Genomic DNA, 14979 nt, shown 5'->3' with positions numbered 1-14979 from the left:
AAGAGACCACCACCTCACCATAAAACTACTGAAGCAAGGCAGGGAGCAGCTGGGGAGTCGCTCTCCGTCCCCCTCAATGCCCACGTGCTGGGGGTCACCGGGCTCCAGCAGCCTCAGCAAGTCCCCCTGGTGACCCCAAACCTTGAGGATGGAGTCAGTGCTCCCCATCTGATCCAGCCCTGCTCTACATCTAAACCTATTGCTACTAAAAACCAGCAGAAACTGCGCCCACGGCCCGACATCGGCACGGCGAGACGCCCTCCCTGGGAAGGCTGCAAAGTGGAGTGTTAATGCCCCAAAAACTGGCATCCAGAGTTTCCCCCAGCCATGGTGAGTCAGCATTTGAGGGAAGCTGGGAAGGGAGTAAAGTATGGAGCAGTTTCACCTCCCTTGGACTTGGAACCAGGTCCCTTGTCCCAGAGGGTCACGGACAGCCAGCCCTCAGCTCAAGGCAGGGGATTGAGGGGTTGAGGATAACCCTCAGTCTCCCAGCACCCTACTGGCCACTGTCTGCTCTTGCCATGTTCCCCTGAATGGGGCTGGGACCCCCTGAATTAGCCTGGGCCCACCATCCTGGCTTTCCAACCCCCAACCACACGGCACCAGCCAGCTGGGAGCCTGTGTGACATCCCAGCCTGTGGGCAACAGGAGGGCTCAGGCACGGGGTGGGCTGCAGTGTTCTCATTGGGATGGTGGGGAGAAGGTGTATGAGCATAAACAGGAGAGAGAAACAGAGGACAGTCCTCAAAAGCCACCAGGCTGGGAAAAACTCTGGAGTTGGGGAGCCAACATGGGCTCTAGCAGCTGTTCCCTGCCCCATGGCACTGCCTGGCTTCTCCATCCCCACACACAGATCTGCAAACCCAAACTCCTCCATCAGTGCATGGGGAAGGGAGAGAGACTATTAAAATACAGTTAAAAAGAAAACAAATCCCAAACATACCAAAAAACACAACTGAAAAGCTCGACAACACGTCAGCCCACCTAGCAAACATGCAGTGAGGTAGATCTATACTTCCAGTACAAGCTTCATCACTTCTTTGTGCTGTTAGAAAAAAACCCTCCTCTCTGTCCAGCACTGGGCTACAGAGGCATTTTATCCCTGAGATTGCTCGAATACCTGAGAATAAGTTGCAGGAATTATGTCCTTTTTGTCTCTCTTTTTTTTTTTTTTTCTTCTTTTTCCTTTTCTTTTCTTAAAGATTAAAATATACAAAAAAAAAAAACCAGAATATTATTATAAAAAAAAAAAAAAAAAAAGAAAAGAACAAACCCAAAACAAAAGACGACAAACAAACCCAAAGATACGTCATTCACGCACGTCCTAGTGCAGGTTTCACTTGGCCTTGGCTTTGGCACGGCCTGGGGGGGCTGCCCTGGGAGAAGGGGTGTCCACCGGGGCCAATAAATAAAGGCAAGACTTGGGGGGGGCCATGGGGAGGGGGGACAGCAGCCACTAACCCGGGACACCCTTGTCCTCTGTCCCTGGGGAGGCTCAGCCCTGGAGCCGTCAGTTTTTGGAGTGTGGGATGGGCAGGAGGAGCAGAGGTGTGTGTTTGTCCTGTGTGGGTTTGATCCAGAGCCCGTGGGAAGATCCAGTCTGGTGTCTGGAGCAGGCCATGGCTGGATCTATGTGAGCCCTGGGTGGGATGTGTACATGGGTTTTCCAAAGGAAATGCTGCCAGCAACATTCCCAGGAGCTGGGTTTGCCCCGTGTCCGGTGCCCAAGGCTTAACAAAGAGCGTTCCTGCTCCATGAAGCCCTCCCACTCCCCAGCTCCGTGTTCCAGAGGCAGGGAGAAGCCTTAGAGGGGAAGAGCTGGCTGCATGAAACACCTTATGCTCTCTGGGCTGGCACTTGGGAGGGACTGGGGGAAAAACCAGTGGTTTTCTTTTGATTCAGTCTCCCCCAGGCCGCAGCTCACAGCCCATGAGCAGGTGGTGTTGGTCTGACCCTGAGGGATGATCCATTTCCTCCCAGGCTAAGCCCAAATCTGAGTTCTGCTGGTGTCGACAATTGAGCAACCACAGAAAAACTGTGAATTCTCACACTGCCCTGGAAGTGAGAACCACGAGGAGCAAAGGGACCCACAGGACCAGCCCATGGGTGTCTCCCTGGCACTCCACAGCCAGCCTTTCCCCTCAGCCTCCCTCCCTGGGGCAGGGCAGGAGCAGGAGTGGGTCCCCTGCAGCTCATCTAAGCCTGTTTGAAGCTCAGGAGAACAAGGAGCCATGAGCTCCTCCCTGTGATGTGGCTCCTCTGCTCCTCCTCCCCGAGACACTGCCGCCTGGCTTAATTTAGGAAAAGAATAAAGATGGATCAAATATGTTTGGGTTTTTTTTAGCTGGAAGGGGTATGTTGGGTGATGCCTTCCCCTATTTTTAAAACAAGCCATCCTGATTAAAGTAGGGCTTTTCCCAGCCTGGGAACAGGGGGAAAATGTCTGTGCAGGGACACCGGGTCCCCGCTGTCTGCCCTCCCCAGTCCTTCACCCTGCCCTCCCTCCTCTGAGCCCCCACGGCTGCCCGTTGCCTTGCCAAAGCCTTTTCATCCCGGTGGAATCCCCCCTCTCCCTGCCACCCACCATCATTCCCGGGTCTCGGGGAGGAGGGCCGAGCTGTGCATGTCCTCCTCCTCTCGGAAGTAGGCAGGTTTCCCCTGGGAGCTGGGGGACTGCTGTGCTTTCGCGGGGCAGTTGGCGACCATGTGGCTGATGCTCTGGCAGAAGTGGCACTTCTTGGGCTGTGGTGGGAGCTTGCACTCCTTGGCGTGGTGGTCCAGCCCGCCACAGTTGTAGCACCTGTGTGAGGGGAGAGATTCCAGGAGGAGAAATGAGGTGGGATGTGCCGTGGCCGTGCCCGGGACCAATCTGGCTTCACAGCCAGAGCTGGGCTTTAAACAGCCTGGCTGCTGCAGGGGTGTGGGCTCAGCTCTTTGGGGCTGATGGTGGCCCTGGGGTTGGTCCCTGCAGAGCTCCAGCTCCAGCAGGGCCAGTTTGGGCTCAGTGGTGCTGCTGGTACCCAGGAGATGGCAGCAAACCCCTGCACCAGAACCACACATGGGGGACAAAAATCGGCGTGTCGGGGGCTTCCACCCCTGTGGCTCCATCAGGATTCTGGCTCCTGTGTCTCCAGACCCTGCTCCCAGGGTTACACAGCCCTCAGAACTTGCAGGGACCATGGCCATCAGTGTAGGGACAATCCAAAAGGTGGCTTCTTGCCGGGCTGTACCCTCCAGCCCCCATCCCACGGGTGCCACCTTCACACCAGAGGCGTGTGGGCAGAGGGAACTACGTTGTGTCCATTTCACATCCTGCATCCTTGTAGGATGGCCACAACCCTTTCCTCTTTCCTCTTCCTTCCCAGTTCCTTTCTGATCAGTTTATGAGAACAGCAGAGTGGGGCAGACAGCATCCACTGGGAAAACTGAGATGAGGCATCTCCAGGAAGCCGAGATGGAGAGGATGGGAGAGGAGAGGGGGAGATGAAGAGCTGGCCAGAAACTCGCCCCAGGGCTCGCAGCCTCACCGTGGGAGACACTGCAGGACGTCCAGCTATTTCCTTCCCACAAGGAAAGGTTGCTCTTGGAGAAAATTACCCCTGCCCAGCACGGCTCCCTGAGCCGAGGGGAGCGGCCGCCCGGGGTGTCCCTGACCTCTGCCCTTCCCTGCTGCTTCCCTGCCCTTTCCCCACCGAGCTGCATCTGCCACTCATTAACTGCCAAAGGAAGCTGCTTTCCCAGAGGAAGGGTGGCTGCCCACCCCACTGGACTCGTGCCCATCCCCAGGATACCCAGGCAGCTCCTCATCCTGCCCGGGATCAGCCCTGGATCAGCCCTTACCGGTCTCCTTTGGATCTGCGTTTCTGGAGGCTCTTGCCCTTGGGCCTCCTCTCACTGCCGATGCAGAAGACGCCCCCCGGGCCGGTCACCCGGATGGACTCCAAACCTTTGGATGACTTCTTGAAGGTGAACTCGACAGCCTCACCCTCCTTCAGGCTGCGGAAACCCTCCATGTGGAGCTTGCTCTGGGAAGGGAAGGATGGGGGTCAGCACAAAGCTGGGGGTGTCCACCAGGCACACGACAAGCCCCAGCCCAGCAAACACCTCCTGTGGCACAAGAGCTGCCAACATTCCCCTGTGCCTGTCCCTTGTGAGGGGACAGACATTGAGGATCAAGCTCAACCAGGCACCTTCATCTCCTTAAAATCTCTGGAGCCCTGCTTGATAACAGAGAGCATTCAGTGAGCTGAGACCTGGCTGAATGGGGCTCACTGGTTTAAGGGCCAGCAGAGGCAGCTCAGACACAAATTTCAACAAAATATTGGCTGTCAGCACTGCAAAACAACCCCCTTCTCCCACCCAGCCCCGTGCTGGGAAGCAAGAGCTGCTCCTGCACCTCCAAAACATCATTTTAAAAACATGAAAGAATCTCGAGGCTTCACACAAGCACAGTCATGGCAGGACCCATGGTAAAGTCAGGAGGCTGGAAGCTGCCACTGCCAGCCCCCTCACTGCAGCTCACCTCAGTTCAAGCCATTTAATCACCTCCCATAATTAATTAAGCAGCCATTTGGCCCGGGATTATCACTGCTGGGAGCTTCTCCCACCCTTCCCAGGACCACCTCCTGCCCTTCCCAGGATCACCACATTGGTCATCACAATGCAAGTCAGAAAGACCCAGGCTAGGGAGGGGGTTGTGGGATGAAAATCCTCTCCACTTTCAAGAGCTCTGTCCATTTTAGCAGAACAAATCCCTGAGGAGCCAAGCTGGGCAATGCAGGCGACAACTCTTAACCCCCTGTGCCATGAGCATCCCTGCCAGCTCTGCCTGAGGGCCACTCAGGCATCCCGGGCAGCAATTCCTGCACGGCATTCCCTCAGCTCCGTCAGGCAGCAGGAGCCCGAACGACCACGACCAAAAGAGTTAAGGGGATTTGCTGGCAGAGGGAGGAGCAGCTCCAGCGGGCTGGGGATTCCCAGCAGAGCCGGCGCCAAACGCCTGCGCGGCTGCGGCAGGACCCTGCATTTATGAATGGAGCATCTCCCCCCATTCATGGCCCGCAGAGTTCCCGTCACGTGGGGCCGCGCTCGCCCATTCTTCCCGCACGGAGCCTCCGCGTGAGCCCTGCCCGGGACGGGCAGGCACGGTCTGTTCCCATCTGCACCCCAAATCTCACCAGGACCCACGGGGAAGCACCGCATGTAAAAGCAGAGAGGGAAGGAACCGAGTTGTTGGGTTTTAGGATTGAGTTTTTCTTTGGGGGGGGGGGTCTTGCGGGATGTCCATGGGCCTGTGGGGGAAGTGGGAATGCAGCAGAGCTCAAGGCACAACCCTTGAGACCCTTCTTTCTGCTGTTTCCCCCCTTTTCTGTGCCTGGTGGACCAACTCTTCATGGGACAAACCCCATAGGCTGGGCCAAGTCACCCTTGCCTGCTGGTATGGGATCCAGAGCAGGCCAGATGGGATTGCCCTTTGCTCTCTGACCTGCTCCTGCTCCCAAAAGGGAGAATCATACCCTAAGCCATGAGGTCCCCAATGACAACAAGGACATGACAGGGTCTCATGGCCACCTCTGCCCACCCAGGGCAGTTCCAGCACCACGTACCACTGGCAAAGCCCCTGCCACACTCAGAGGGGCACCCAAACACTGCTCCCCAACCCCAACCCAGCTCCCCCCCAGTGCTGAGCATCCCCCCAGCAGGAGCTCAGTGCCCAAAACCTCAACTAGCACATCAGAGGAGATGCCTCAGCACCTTGGGGTCAGTCACCCACCCTGCCCTGTCCTGTCCCCAGCATGTGAGGTGGTTTGGGCGACAGGAGCTACCACAGATAGGGAATTTGCCCCACTCCAGCAGCAGCCACGGGGTTTTGGGAACCAGGAGGGGCTGAGCATCATGCCCTGGAGGCTGGGGGACAAGATCAGCCACCTCCTGTGGCTGCTTTCGGGGTGTTTACAGCCCCAGCTGGCCCAGCTGTGTTTACACTGCGGGGATGAAAACTCCCAGGCGCTCTGGGACAAAGCTGAGCCGTGGCAGGGGGGACCCTGGCGCACAGGCTGGGCCCCCCCAGCTGAGCCCACACCTCGGGCACCATCGCCCCGGTGCCAGGATCCACCCCTGCCCATCCATTCCGAGGAAGGGGAGGGCTGGGGCAGAAGCTGCTGCGACATGACGGGGGAAGCGATTTATTTCCCGGGAGCGGGTGAGGATGACAACCACCCCCCAGCCCCCTCCGCCAAAAGGCCAAAGGAAACGCCCTCTCCCCAGGGAAGGGGGGGGGACAGAGGCTGGGGCGCCCCAGCTCTCCCCCCCTGCCGCAGCCTTTTGATGTGAGCTGCAGAGTGGCTGGTGGTCCCTGCGCATCCCCCCTGCCCCCTTCCCAAAACACACACATTGCTGGCATTCCTCTGTTATCAGATAGGTAATCAAACTGCAGCCCATTGAATTAGCTGCATACCTCCTGCATCTGAAAGGAAGGGGCCCAGAGCCCCTGTCCCACACCACACACAAAGCCGGAGCCTTCCCAGGCCTCCACACACCCACACCCCCCCCCCCAAAAAATAAAGAGAGGAAGGGGGGGATTGGAGCGAGCCGGGGATGCTGGGGATGAGGGGGAGCGCAGGGGAGGGCCAGGGCCGGGAGCCACCGGCCAGAGAGAACAAAGGGCCGGCGGCGGCCGCGCTCCCGCTGCCCAAATTCCAGGAGTTCCAGGCCCCGGCGGGGGGAGGAAGGGTGGCCGGCATGGCCGCGGCCCCTCTGACCCCCTCCAGCCCCTCCACACACCAGCCCTGCGTCCAGCTCACCCGCTGCGGGAGAACTGGGGCTCACCCGTTGGGTGCCAGGGTTTGGGGCCCGGGTCCCTTGGAGGAGCTGGGGGGTCAGTCTTGGGGATATGGTTTTGGTAGGGGGGGTGTAGGGTCACCTTGGGCTCAGGACCACAAAGCAGTGCCATCCCAACTGTTTTAAAGCACAGCCTGGTGCAAGGATGTCCTTGTCATCATTGGGGCCTGGGATTAACCAGCAGGACAAGGAACAGAAGCAGAGCTGGAGCACCTTCCACCAGTGCCACTCCCCCCGCCAAGGCACCCCTTCAGCAGGCATCACAGCGTGCTTTTCCACCCGAGGATCCACCCAAAGCATCCAAGGATGCTTTTCCACCCATCCTTTTCCTCCCACCCCGCACCCCGGTAGCTGATTTACGGCAGACAAAGACGCAGCACGTGAGCGGCTGAGCGCTGCCCACCCCCCCGCCCTCCACGGCACTGGGTGTCCCCCACACCCCCCCTGCACGTGGGTGCCTTCACCCCTCCTCTTCCTCCACCCAACAAATCCCTCATCACGGATCCCAGATCCCTGTCGAAGGTGTGACACCACGGAGCACCCCAAATCCAGCCGCTGCCCCCCCAAACTGCCGGGCTCTGGTTCACCCCCACCCCGCCGGGCTCCGGAGGGGCTCGGCCGGCCCCGGGGTCACCATTGTCCCTGCGGCCTCCCCAGAGTGACACAAGGGGACGTTTATTCCCAGCCAGCCCCGGCCACTCAATCAAACCATCTTTGTGTCCTGCGGGGCCTGGGGCGGAGCGGCCGCTGCACCTCGTCCCTCCAGCAACGTTTAAACTGAGATCCTTTGGAAAACAAGCCGGGCTGGGATGCTGGGATAAGAGGGCCTGTGCCAAGGGCACATCTGGGCCCGGCTCAGAGCATTTTGGGGGAGCCCAACCCCACTGCAGTGCCTCAGTGAGCTGAGACACCTCACTCTGCAGAGGAGAGTCAGGAAAAATGGCCCAGGGATTGCTGAGCCCTCGGGAGGCCTGTGGCCCATCACTGTGGGTATTGCGTTGGTGGTGACCTCTGCATGGCACAGCTCGATGGCAAACAGCCCCCAGAGCAGATTTTGGCCCACATGGAGTAGTGATTCAAGCCCTGGGACAGCAGGGCCAGCTCAGCTCCCCACCACTGGCCACAAAGCCAGCAGGGAAATGTCCCTTTGCCTTCCCAGCCTGCACCTGGATCCATCCCTGAGCAAAGCCTTTCCTTGTCTCCTCATCACACAGCAAAGCTTTTTCCAGTGCCAGAAGCTCCAGGGGCTGGTTTTGGGCTCACACACGTAGAGGGTTCAGAGCAGGAATCATCCCAGTTCTTTCCTGCAGCTCAGACCCCCGTGGGAGCAGCCAGTGGATGCTGCTTGGGAAAGGGGGTCCTGCCTCAGCTCCAGGAGTTAGTGCAGAGATAAAGAGGGAGTTGGGTGTGGGAGCCCTTGAGAGGAGCACTGGGGATTTAACATTAGCAGATCTTTCCAGTGCCTCCTTCGTGCAATATCCCTGGGGTTTTTTCCCCAGTTCAAGTAAAATCAAAATAAAGCCATTTTCCTGCCAAAGTAACTATGTTTGCTCTTAATTCTCCACCATAACCCAGTAAAATTAAACTCTAAGCACCAATTCGGGGGGGGGGGAAAAAAAAAAAAAAAAAAGAGCATCTACCACAGAGTTAAATCCATCAGTTTCCTGTCCTAAATCCTTTTAGCTCCTCTGGCTGTATTTTTCCCCACCAAAACCCTCCTGCACTTCACAGGGGCAGCTAATTGGGATCAGGGGCTGCGTATTAATTTGGTGCTCCCATATTAAAGCAGGAACGCGGCCGGGAGCAGCGGCACGTCTTCCAGTGGTGATTTCGGCTTCATCCCGCTGATTCTTAGGTGCGAGTAAATAGGGAAAAGGAAACGTCGGAGCTGGACCTGGGAGCGGCAGGGACAGAGGCTCGCCAGGGCAGCAGCTCCATCCCAGCCCTCCCCACTCCATCCCGGGAGCAATCCCATTCATTTGGGCCATATTATCTAAGAAACCATTCCAGGGTGTTTTCTCTCCCTGGGGCAGGGAGGGGGAGCTGGGGGAAGGGATGTGCCTGCGGCCATCAGTTAATCTTTAGACAGAGACAGGAGGCTTTTTTTTTGTGTGTGTGTGTGTGTGTGAGCGTCTTGAGGGAGTTTCAGGGGTGGAATAAAGCAGCTCTCTTTCGCTATTTCCCTCAGGATGCGGCGCACGAGCGGTGCAATACAATTCTATTTCAGCGGTTATTTAAAAAAACAAATCACAAAAAAACCCCACCAAAAAACAACCAAAGAAATTGCTCCTATCCCTCGCCCCCCTCAGAAGCAGAGATTCCAACGAGCGTTTCTACCCCTGGGGACCTCTGGAGGGGGGGGTTTCCCTCCTCATTGCAGGGGGGTTGGACTAAATGACCTTTAAAGGTCCCTTCCAACCCAAACTGCTCTGTGATTCCGTGATCTCTTCCCGAGGGACATGTGTAACCCTGGTGCCCACCCAGCTCTGTGGGTGACCCTGGTCCCACAGAGCAAACACGGGAGTGATGCACACGAGAAAGCAGGAAAAACGAGATGAGATCCTGCACGTGTCCCCTGCCTCTGTGAGCATCACAGGTCCAACTCCGACTCAAAGATTCCCCCTTTCCTTTGCTGCCCCCCCCCCAGCCCTGCACAAACCAAACCCTTCTGGTCGGATCCTGCCCCAGCAGGGGACCCCAAGGGAAGGCTGGACCCTGTTCCCTGACAGAGAAACTGCCCCTTGTTCCTCTGCCTTTGCTCTGCTGCACAGTCAGGGATAGAGCTCCCTCCAAACACGTGCTTTTTTTTTTAGGACCTCACGTCATGCTCACGTGGATTATTATTATTATTATTGTTATCGTGGCCACATGCAGGCAGATGGCAGGAGCACAGGTGGGTGACAGCCCAGGTCAGCTCAGCCAAAATCCATGTCCAAGGAGCTGCCATCCCCCTCCATCCCACCCCTGCCCAGCTGAGTGGAGATGGAGCCCCTCCACCAACCCTGACCCCCACGAGGCTCCTGGGGACGGCAGCACCCAAGGGATCACAGGGAGACTGAAGTCTCTCCCGGGCTGGGATGTGCCCAACTAGTTCCACGCTGCCCTGGGCACTCGAGCAGGGCAGCAGTGCCACACCCCAGCAGGTCTAACCATGGGCACAGCAAGGACACACAGGACCATGTCACAGAGACACCAGTGACCAAACACCCTGCAGCCACAGTGGGGTCCCAGCAATGCCCAGCAGCTCTCCTTGCTAAAATCATAAGGAGAAACGGAAAACCCACCTGACTGCCTTTATCAAGGATTTAGACCTGCTGGCTTGGAGAAACACTTGGAGACAGGGAGCCAAGCTGTGGAGAGCAGCGATTCCCAGGGGTTGGACAGCCCCTTCTAATCTCAGCTGGGCCCCATCCCAAAATCCCAGCCCTGTTGGTCCTTGTTCACTCCTCCAGCTCCAATGAGCAGCAGCAAGCCTTGGGGCCACAGGGTGCCCCAATTTTCTCCTCTCCCTCTTTCCAGGTTGCCTTCCCTGGCAGCCCCACACTCCTTTAAGGGATGCCCAAAGCCCAGGAGCTGCATCCCGAGGGGACCACTGCAGCTTTAGGGTCTTCACCATCACCAGCCTAATTTCTGCCACCTCAAGACCCCCAACCCCTTCACGGGTGCTGCTCAGCCCTTCACCTCTTTGGGACGACCTGCTCTGCTCCTCTGTGCTTTATCCCCTCTGTGTCCTCACAGCCCCCAAATGAATCCATCTCCAGTGTCCAGGGGAGGCATTTGAACCCAAATGCCTCATTTTTAGCTCACAATGCGAGGGAAAGGCAGCCCCGAGGAGCCCTGTTAGTCTCCTGTCCTGCCGAGATTTTAATCTCTTTGTGATCAGATAAAGGCAGAGGGAGATGGAGACGCGCTCCCTGCAGAGAGGGGCCATTCAGACCTGGTTCCTGTAATAAAGTGATTTAATAGATCTAAAGAGGCCAATTCCCTTCTTTCTCCCACAATTACTTCCTGTGGGTCATCATTCACATATGTAAATGAAGAGGGGAAGGATCGGGGTTTTGGGGGCTCTGGGGTGCTAAGCCCCAAAGGCCTGTTTGGGGTACCCTGTGTGGAGCGGGCGGTGGGTGCTGGGCAGGGCACCCCGAGCCCTGAGTGCTGTCCCCTCTGGCTGATCTTGGCTTTTGCCCTCCCAGTCCTGACTCCCTCCCCAGGGAGTGGACACTGGCTCCCGGGAATCGCCCGGATGCTGGGATGGGGAGAGCATCGGCAGAAGGGCCCGATTCCCCGAGAGCCACCCAAAATCAGCGAGGCTGCGGTGGGAGCCTGAGTTTGGTCCCTCTCCAAGAAGGGGCCAGGGATGCTCGGCAGTGGGAGAGCCGCCGGCATCAGCTCTGGCTGATTCACTGCAGGAGAGCAGCAACTTTGTGCACCAGCGAAGTGGGGCAGGAGGCAAAGCCCAGCACAGAGGGGAAAGATTCTCCATCAGCCCAAAGCTGCCCTGATTCTGCTGGTGCAAAACCCCACGCTGGGACCACCCCCCCCTTCACTGCAGCAGAAGAACCCCCCATACCCTTTACTACCCAAAATAACCCGCTTTTCCCCAGTATTCCTTGTGTTTCCCAAACACTGCAAACCCTGCACATGGGACCCCACAGTTCCCCCAGCCCTGGAAAACGGGGGGCACCGGGAGGCTGCAGCTCTCCCCGGGCAGTGGGATGCTCCCGACAGAGACACCCCAGTTAATTCTCTTTTCCTGCAGGAATGTGAGCAAAAGCAATCAGGAAACCAGACCGTCTGGGGGCAATAAACCCCCAGGAGAAGGGCGGGAGGCTTCTCCCCAGGGGCACTGGGTCCCGCTGTGCTACATTGAGATGCAAAGACCCATTTGCTCTCTGGAGAGCACCAGGATCTGGTTTTCCCTGGCTGATTTGGAGCCCTCGACTCCAAAACCATCTGTGTCCTGGCCTGGGATAGTAACTCCTAACAAGGCACTTTGCCCACACCACAGCTGAGGGAGGAGGGATTTACATCTCCCCTGATCATCATTCGCTTGCCAAGTCACCATAGCCCTGCCCTGGAGCATCCACTCGTGGGCAGGGGGTGAGAGATCACGAGGAGCTTGTCACAGCCCAGAGGCTCAATCCTGCACCCCCAGATCACAGGATATACCCAGCTTGGGGGGATTTGGGCCCACGGAGAGCAGCAGCCTTTGAAGGCAGCTGCTCCAGGGGCTCCCTGGAGCCAGCACCATCATGCTCCTCCAAACCCACACACAAACCCACCCGTGTTTGCTCCAAAAACACCCGAGCCCCCTTCGCTCGTGCTCAGTCTGCTCCCCAGCCCCACGGCAGCTGCTGTCCCGGGGCCACACGCACCCCACAGACCCCCGTCCACACGAGTCGGTGCTGAGCCCCACATCTCCCTCCCAGCGCTGGCCCCGGTTTGGGCACCATCTCCAAACCCTTTCCCCAGCCCGGGGTCTCCCGGCAGATCCTCCCCCGGGAGCCGGGGCGGGGGGGTTCAAGCAGCTGCAGCCCCGAATCCACGACTTCCCTCGGCGCAGGGTCACCGACACGCGTGGGTCTTCCCCGCTCAGCAGGGTCAGACCCGGACACGAGACTGTCACTGTCATACAGGATCCAAAGGGACACACACCCGACCCCGTACGCCTTTGTGCCACCCGCGAGCGGGACAAGGGGCGCGGGCAGAGGTTCCCCCCTCCCGGGGATGAGCTCCAGCGGGGGAAAGCGCAGTCCCGCATCCCTGGGAGCGGGTGCCGCGGGGAAACCGCCTCTTCCCCGTGTCCCTCCACGGGGAGAGCAGCGTCCCCGCTCCGGGCACGTCCCGCCCGGCCCCGCGGGCACCTGCTCCCCTGGATCCGGCCCCGAGGGGCTCCTCAGGGAACAACGATGGGAAAATTAAATCGCTCGGGATCAGCTTACAGGGTCGGTCCCCGAGGACGAGCCCCGGGCTGCGGCCGTGCCTGCCCTTCCACCCGCCTGGCTCCGGGGAAACCCGCCCCTGGCGACCATGGCTGGACCCCGGGCTGGGACGGGGGGACCCCCGGCCTCGCGTGGGTGCGGCGGGAGGGTCCCCATCCCGCCTCGCATCCTCCGGAGGGTGCTGGGGGCTGCACCCCCTTCCCTCCCCACGCGGGATCCAGCCCCGTACCTGGTGCACGAAGACATCGACGGGAGAGTCCAGGGTCGCGCCGCCCTTGGCGGTCATGGAGAGGAAGCCGAAGCCCATGCGGACGTTGAACCACTTACAGATGCCGGAGCCGTGCAGTGGCTGGGATTCGTTCTCGGGCTTGGGCGAGTCTCCGGCCGGCTCCTCGCCCGGCTTCGCACCTGGCGAGAGACCCACGGAGCCGCTGAGCCGCGGGGTTGGGGGAGCCGAGGGTCCCCCCCGGCCCAGCCACCCCGCATCCAGCCGGGCAAGCCCGCAGCAGGAGCCTCAAATCCTGCTCGGGTTCCCCAGGCTGGAAAAGGCGAAAAAAATTCCAACTCCCCTCCAAAATAACCCAACAGAGCAGAGAGCTCTGCTTCCACGTGTGCGTGGGGGTCACCCCAGGAGCGGGGGGAAGTGAAGGCAGCTCCTGCCAGCACGACCCAGGCGGTGCGTGGGCTGGGGGCCCTAAATCCATTTTCCCCTCAAAAACGTTAAAAACGAAAAAAAAATCCTACCCGGCAAAAAAAACCCTCAAAAAGCCAATTAAAAAAAAAAAAAAAAAAAGAAACAAAACTCAAAAGAGGGGGTGAAAAAAAGTATAAAAAAAGGGATAAAACTCCCTCAAAATATCAACCCACAACCCCCCCTGCCCTCAGCAAGCCACGCTGGAGAAACTCTTCCCTACCGCCAGCATCCCCCTGCTGCACGGACCTCCCCCGCTCCCAAACACCCCCAGCAGCCACCACCGGCCCCAAACTTCTGGGCTCATCCTGGGGCTGGAGGGGGGGATGAAAAAAAAAATGATATATCCCCCCCTGCGAGCCCCCCGGAGCTGCGCGGGGGAGAGGGGCCGCGCCGGGCCCGGCCGCGCTGCTGGGGCGCAGCGGGGCTGGGTGGGCCGGGGTCGGGGGGGTCCCTGCGCCCCCCAGCCGGGCTCTGCCGTCGTTATTAATAATCACGGAGCCGAGGCGGGCTCCGACAATAATATAACTTAACCTGCAAACTGCTGGTTGGAAACAGACCCCATCCCGACACTCGCTTGCAAATTCCGAGTTGTGGCTGTTACCGCCTCCTCCCTCCTCCTCCTCGGCCAGCTTTGAGGGTATCAGCCCAGCCAAAAAAAAAGGAAAAAAAAAAAAAAAAAGGGGGAAAAAAAAAAAAAAACAACCAACAAAAAACCCCAGCTTAGACCCCGCCGGGAGGGAGCCGAGAGAGGTTTGACTCCATCTTCACTCCAACAATAGGGGTGGGAGGGAGCGGGAGGGTTTTTTCAAAGGCTCCCAAATTCTCGCAGACAATGGCAGCCCCCGCCCCCCCCCCTCCCGCCCCAGGACCCACCCGCGGGGCCGGGGGGCGCCGGGCCCTGCTCCGCCATCCTGTCCCCACGTGATCCTAATTAACCCCCCCTCGGTAATAGCGACACATTCCGGGAGGGATTTGAAGGGGGGGTTGACCCCCCCCCACTTAGGGCACTTAGGGGCGAGGCCACCTGTCAAGGGAAGAGGTGACTCCCGGGGGGGCGGGATGGACAAGAAGGTGGGACCACCGAGGACTGGGGGGAGTTTCCACGTCGTTTCCCCGCGCCCCCTCCCTACGAGTGGAGCCACCTGCGAGCCGCGACACTGTGGGACGGGGGGAATCGGCACCGGGCCGGGCTGATGCCCCAGGGCCGGGTGGGGGCGGTTTTCTAGGACAGTGGGGTCTTCCTGCGCCCCCAACCCCATCCCGTGTCCCGCGAGTGGGGCGCTCACCCCCAGGGCCGTGTAACCCCCCCCGGGGACCGCGCGACCCCTCGGGGGATGCGCGACCCCCGTCCCGGCGGCACCGGCGGAACCCGGCGGCGGGGAGCGGTGCCGAGGCGGTGCCGGGGGCGGGGGGTCCCGTCGCCCCCCGGGCCGGGCGGGGACAAAGGGCGAGTGACCAGCGGCTGCATTTCCGGCGGCGGACAATGAATGCCCCGGCCGCGGG

At 59.3% G+C, this 14979-nt stretch overlaps 1 protein-coding gene across 2 annotated transcripts; it reads right to left on the bottom strand.

Annotated features, from left to right (window-relative positions):
• Nucleotides 1–2524: 2524 nt before the first annotated feature.
• LIN28A (lin-28 homolog A) lies at nucleotides 2525–14146 on the bottom strand. Of its 2 annotated transcripts, XM_027661336.1 has the most exons (5): nucleotides 14008–14038; nucleotides 13704–13709; nucleotides 13012–13190; nucleotides 3841–4025; nucleotides 2587–2800 (listed from the first exon to the last, which is right to left on the bottom strand). In XM_027661336.1, exons 1-5 carry the CDS (start codon nucleotides 14036–14038, stop codon nucleotides 2587–2589), a joined length of 615 nt encoding a protein of 204 aa, XP_027517137.1. The 2 variants fall into 2 exon arrangements, with proteins under 2 accessions (XP_027517138.1, XP_027517137.1); XM_027661337.1 differs by lacking the exon at nucleotides 13704–13709 and having other exon boundaries at nucleotides 2525–2800; nucleotides 14008–14146.
• Nucleotides 14147–14979: the final 833 nt, after the last annotated feature.

The sequence above is a fragment of the Corapipo altera genome, unplaced genomic scaffold (genome assembly GCF_003945725.1).
Source record: "Corapipo altera isolate COAL_440 unplaced genomic scaffold, ASM394572v1 201, whole genome shotgun sequence".
NCBI lineage: Eukaryota > Metazoa > Chordata > Aves > Passeriformes > Pipridae > Corapipo > Corapipo altera.
The sequence above is the reverse complement of the archived record's forward strand: the minus strand, read 5'-3'. Positions and strand labels throughout refer to the sequence as shown.

Coding starts and splice junctions, on each gene's coding strand:
- LIN28A (XM_027661336.1), bottom strand. CDS start 14,038: ATGGGGTCTGTTTCCAACCAGCAGTTTGCAG. Junction 4,026..13,011: donor TCGATGTCTTCGTGCACCAG/GTACGGGGCTGG, acceptor TTCCCTTCCCAG/AGCAAGCTCCACATGGAGGG. Junction 2,801..3,840: donor CGCAGATCCAAAGGAGACCG/GTAAGGGCTGAT, acceptor CCCCTCACACAG/GTGCTACAACTGTGGCGGGC.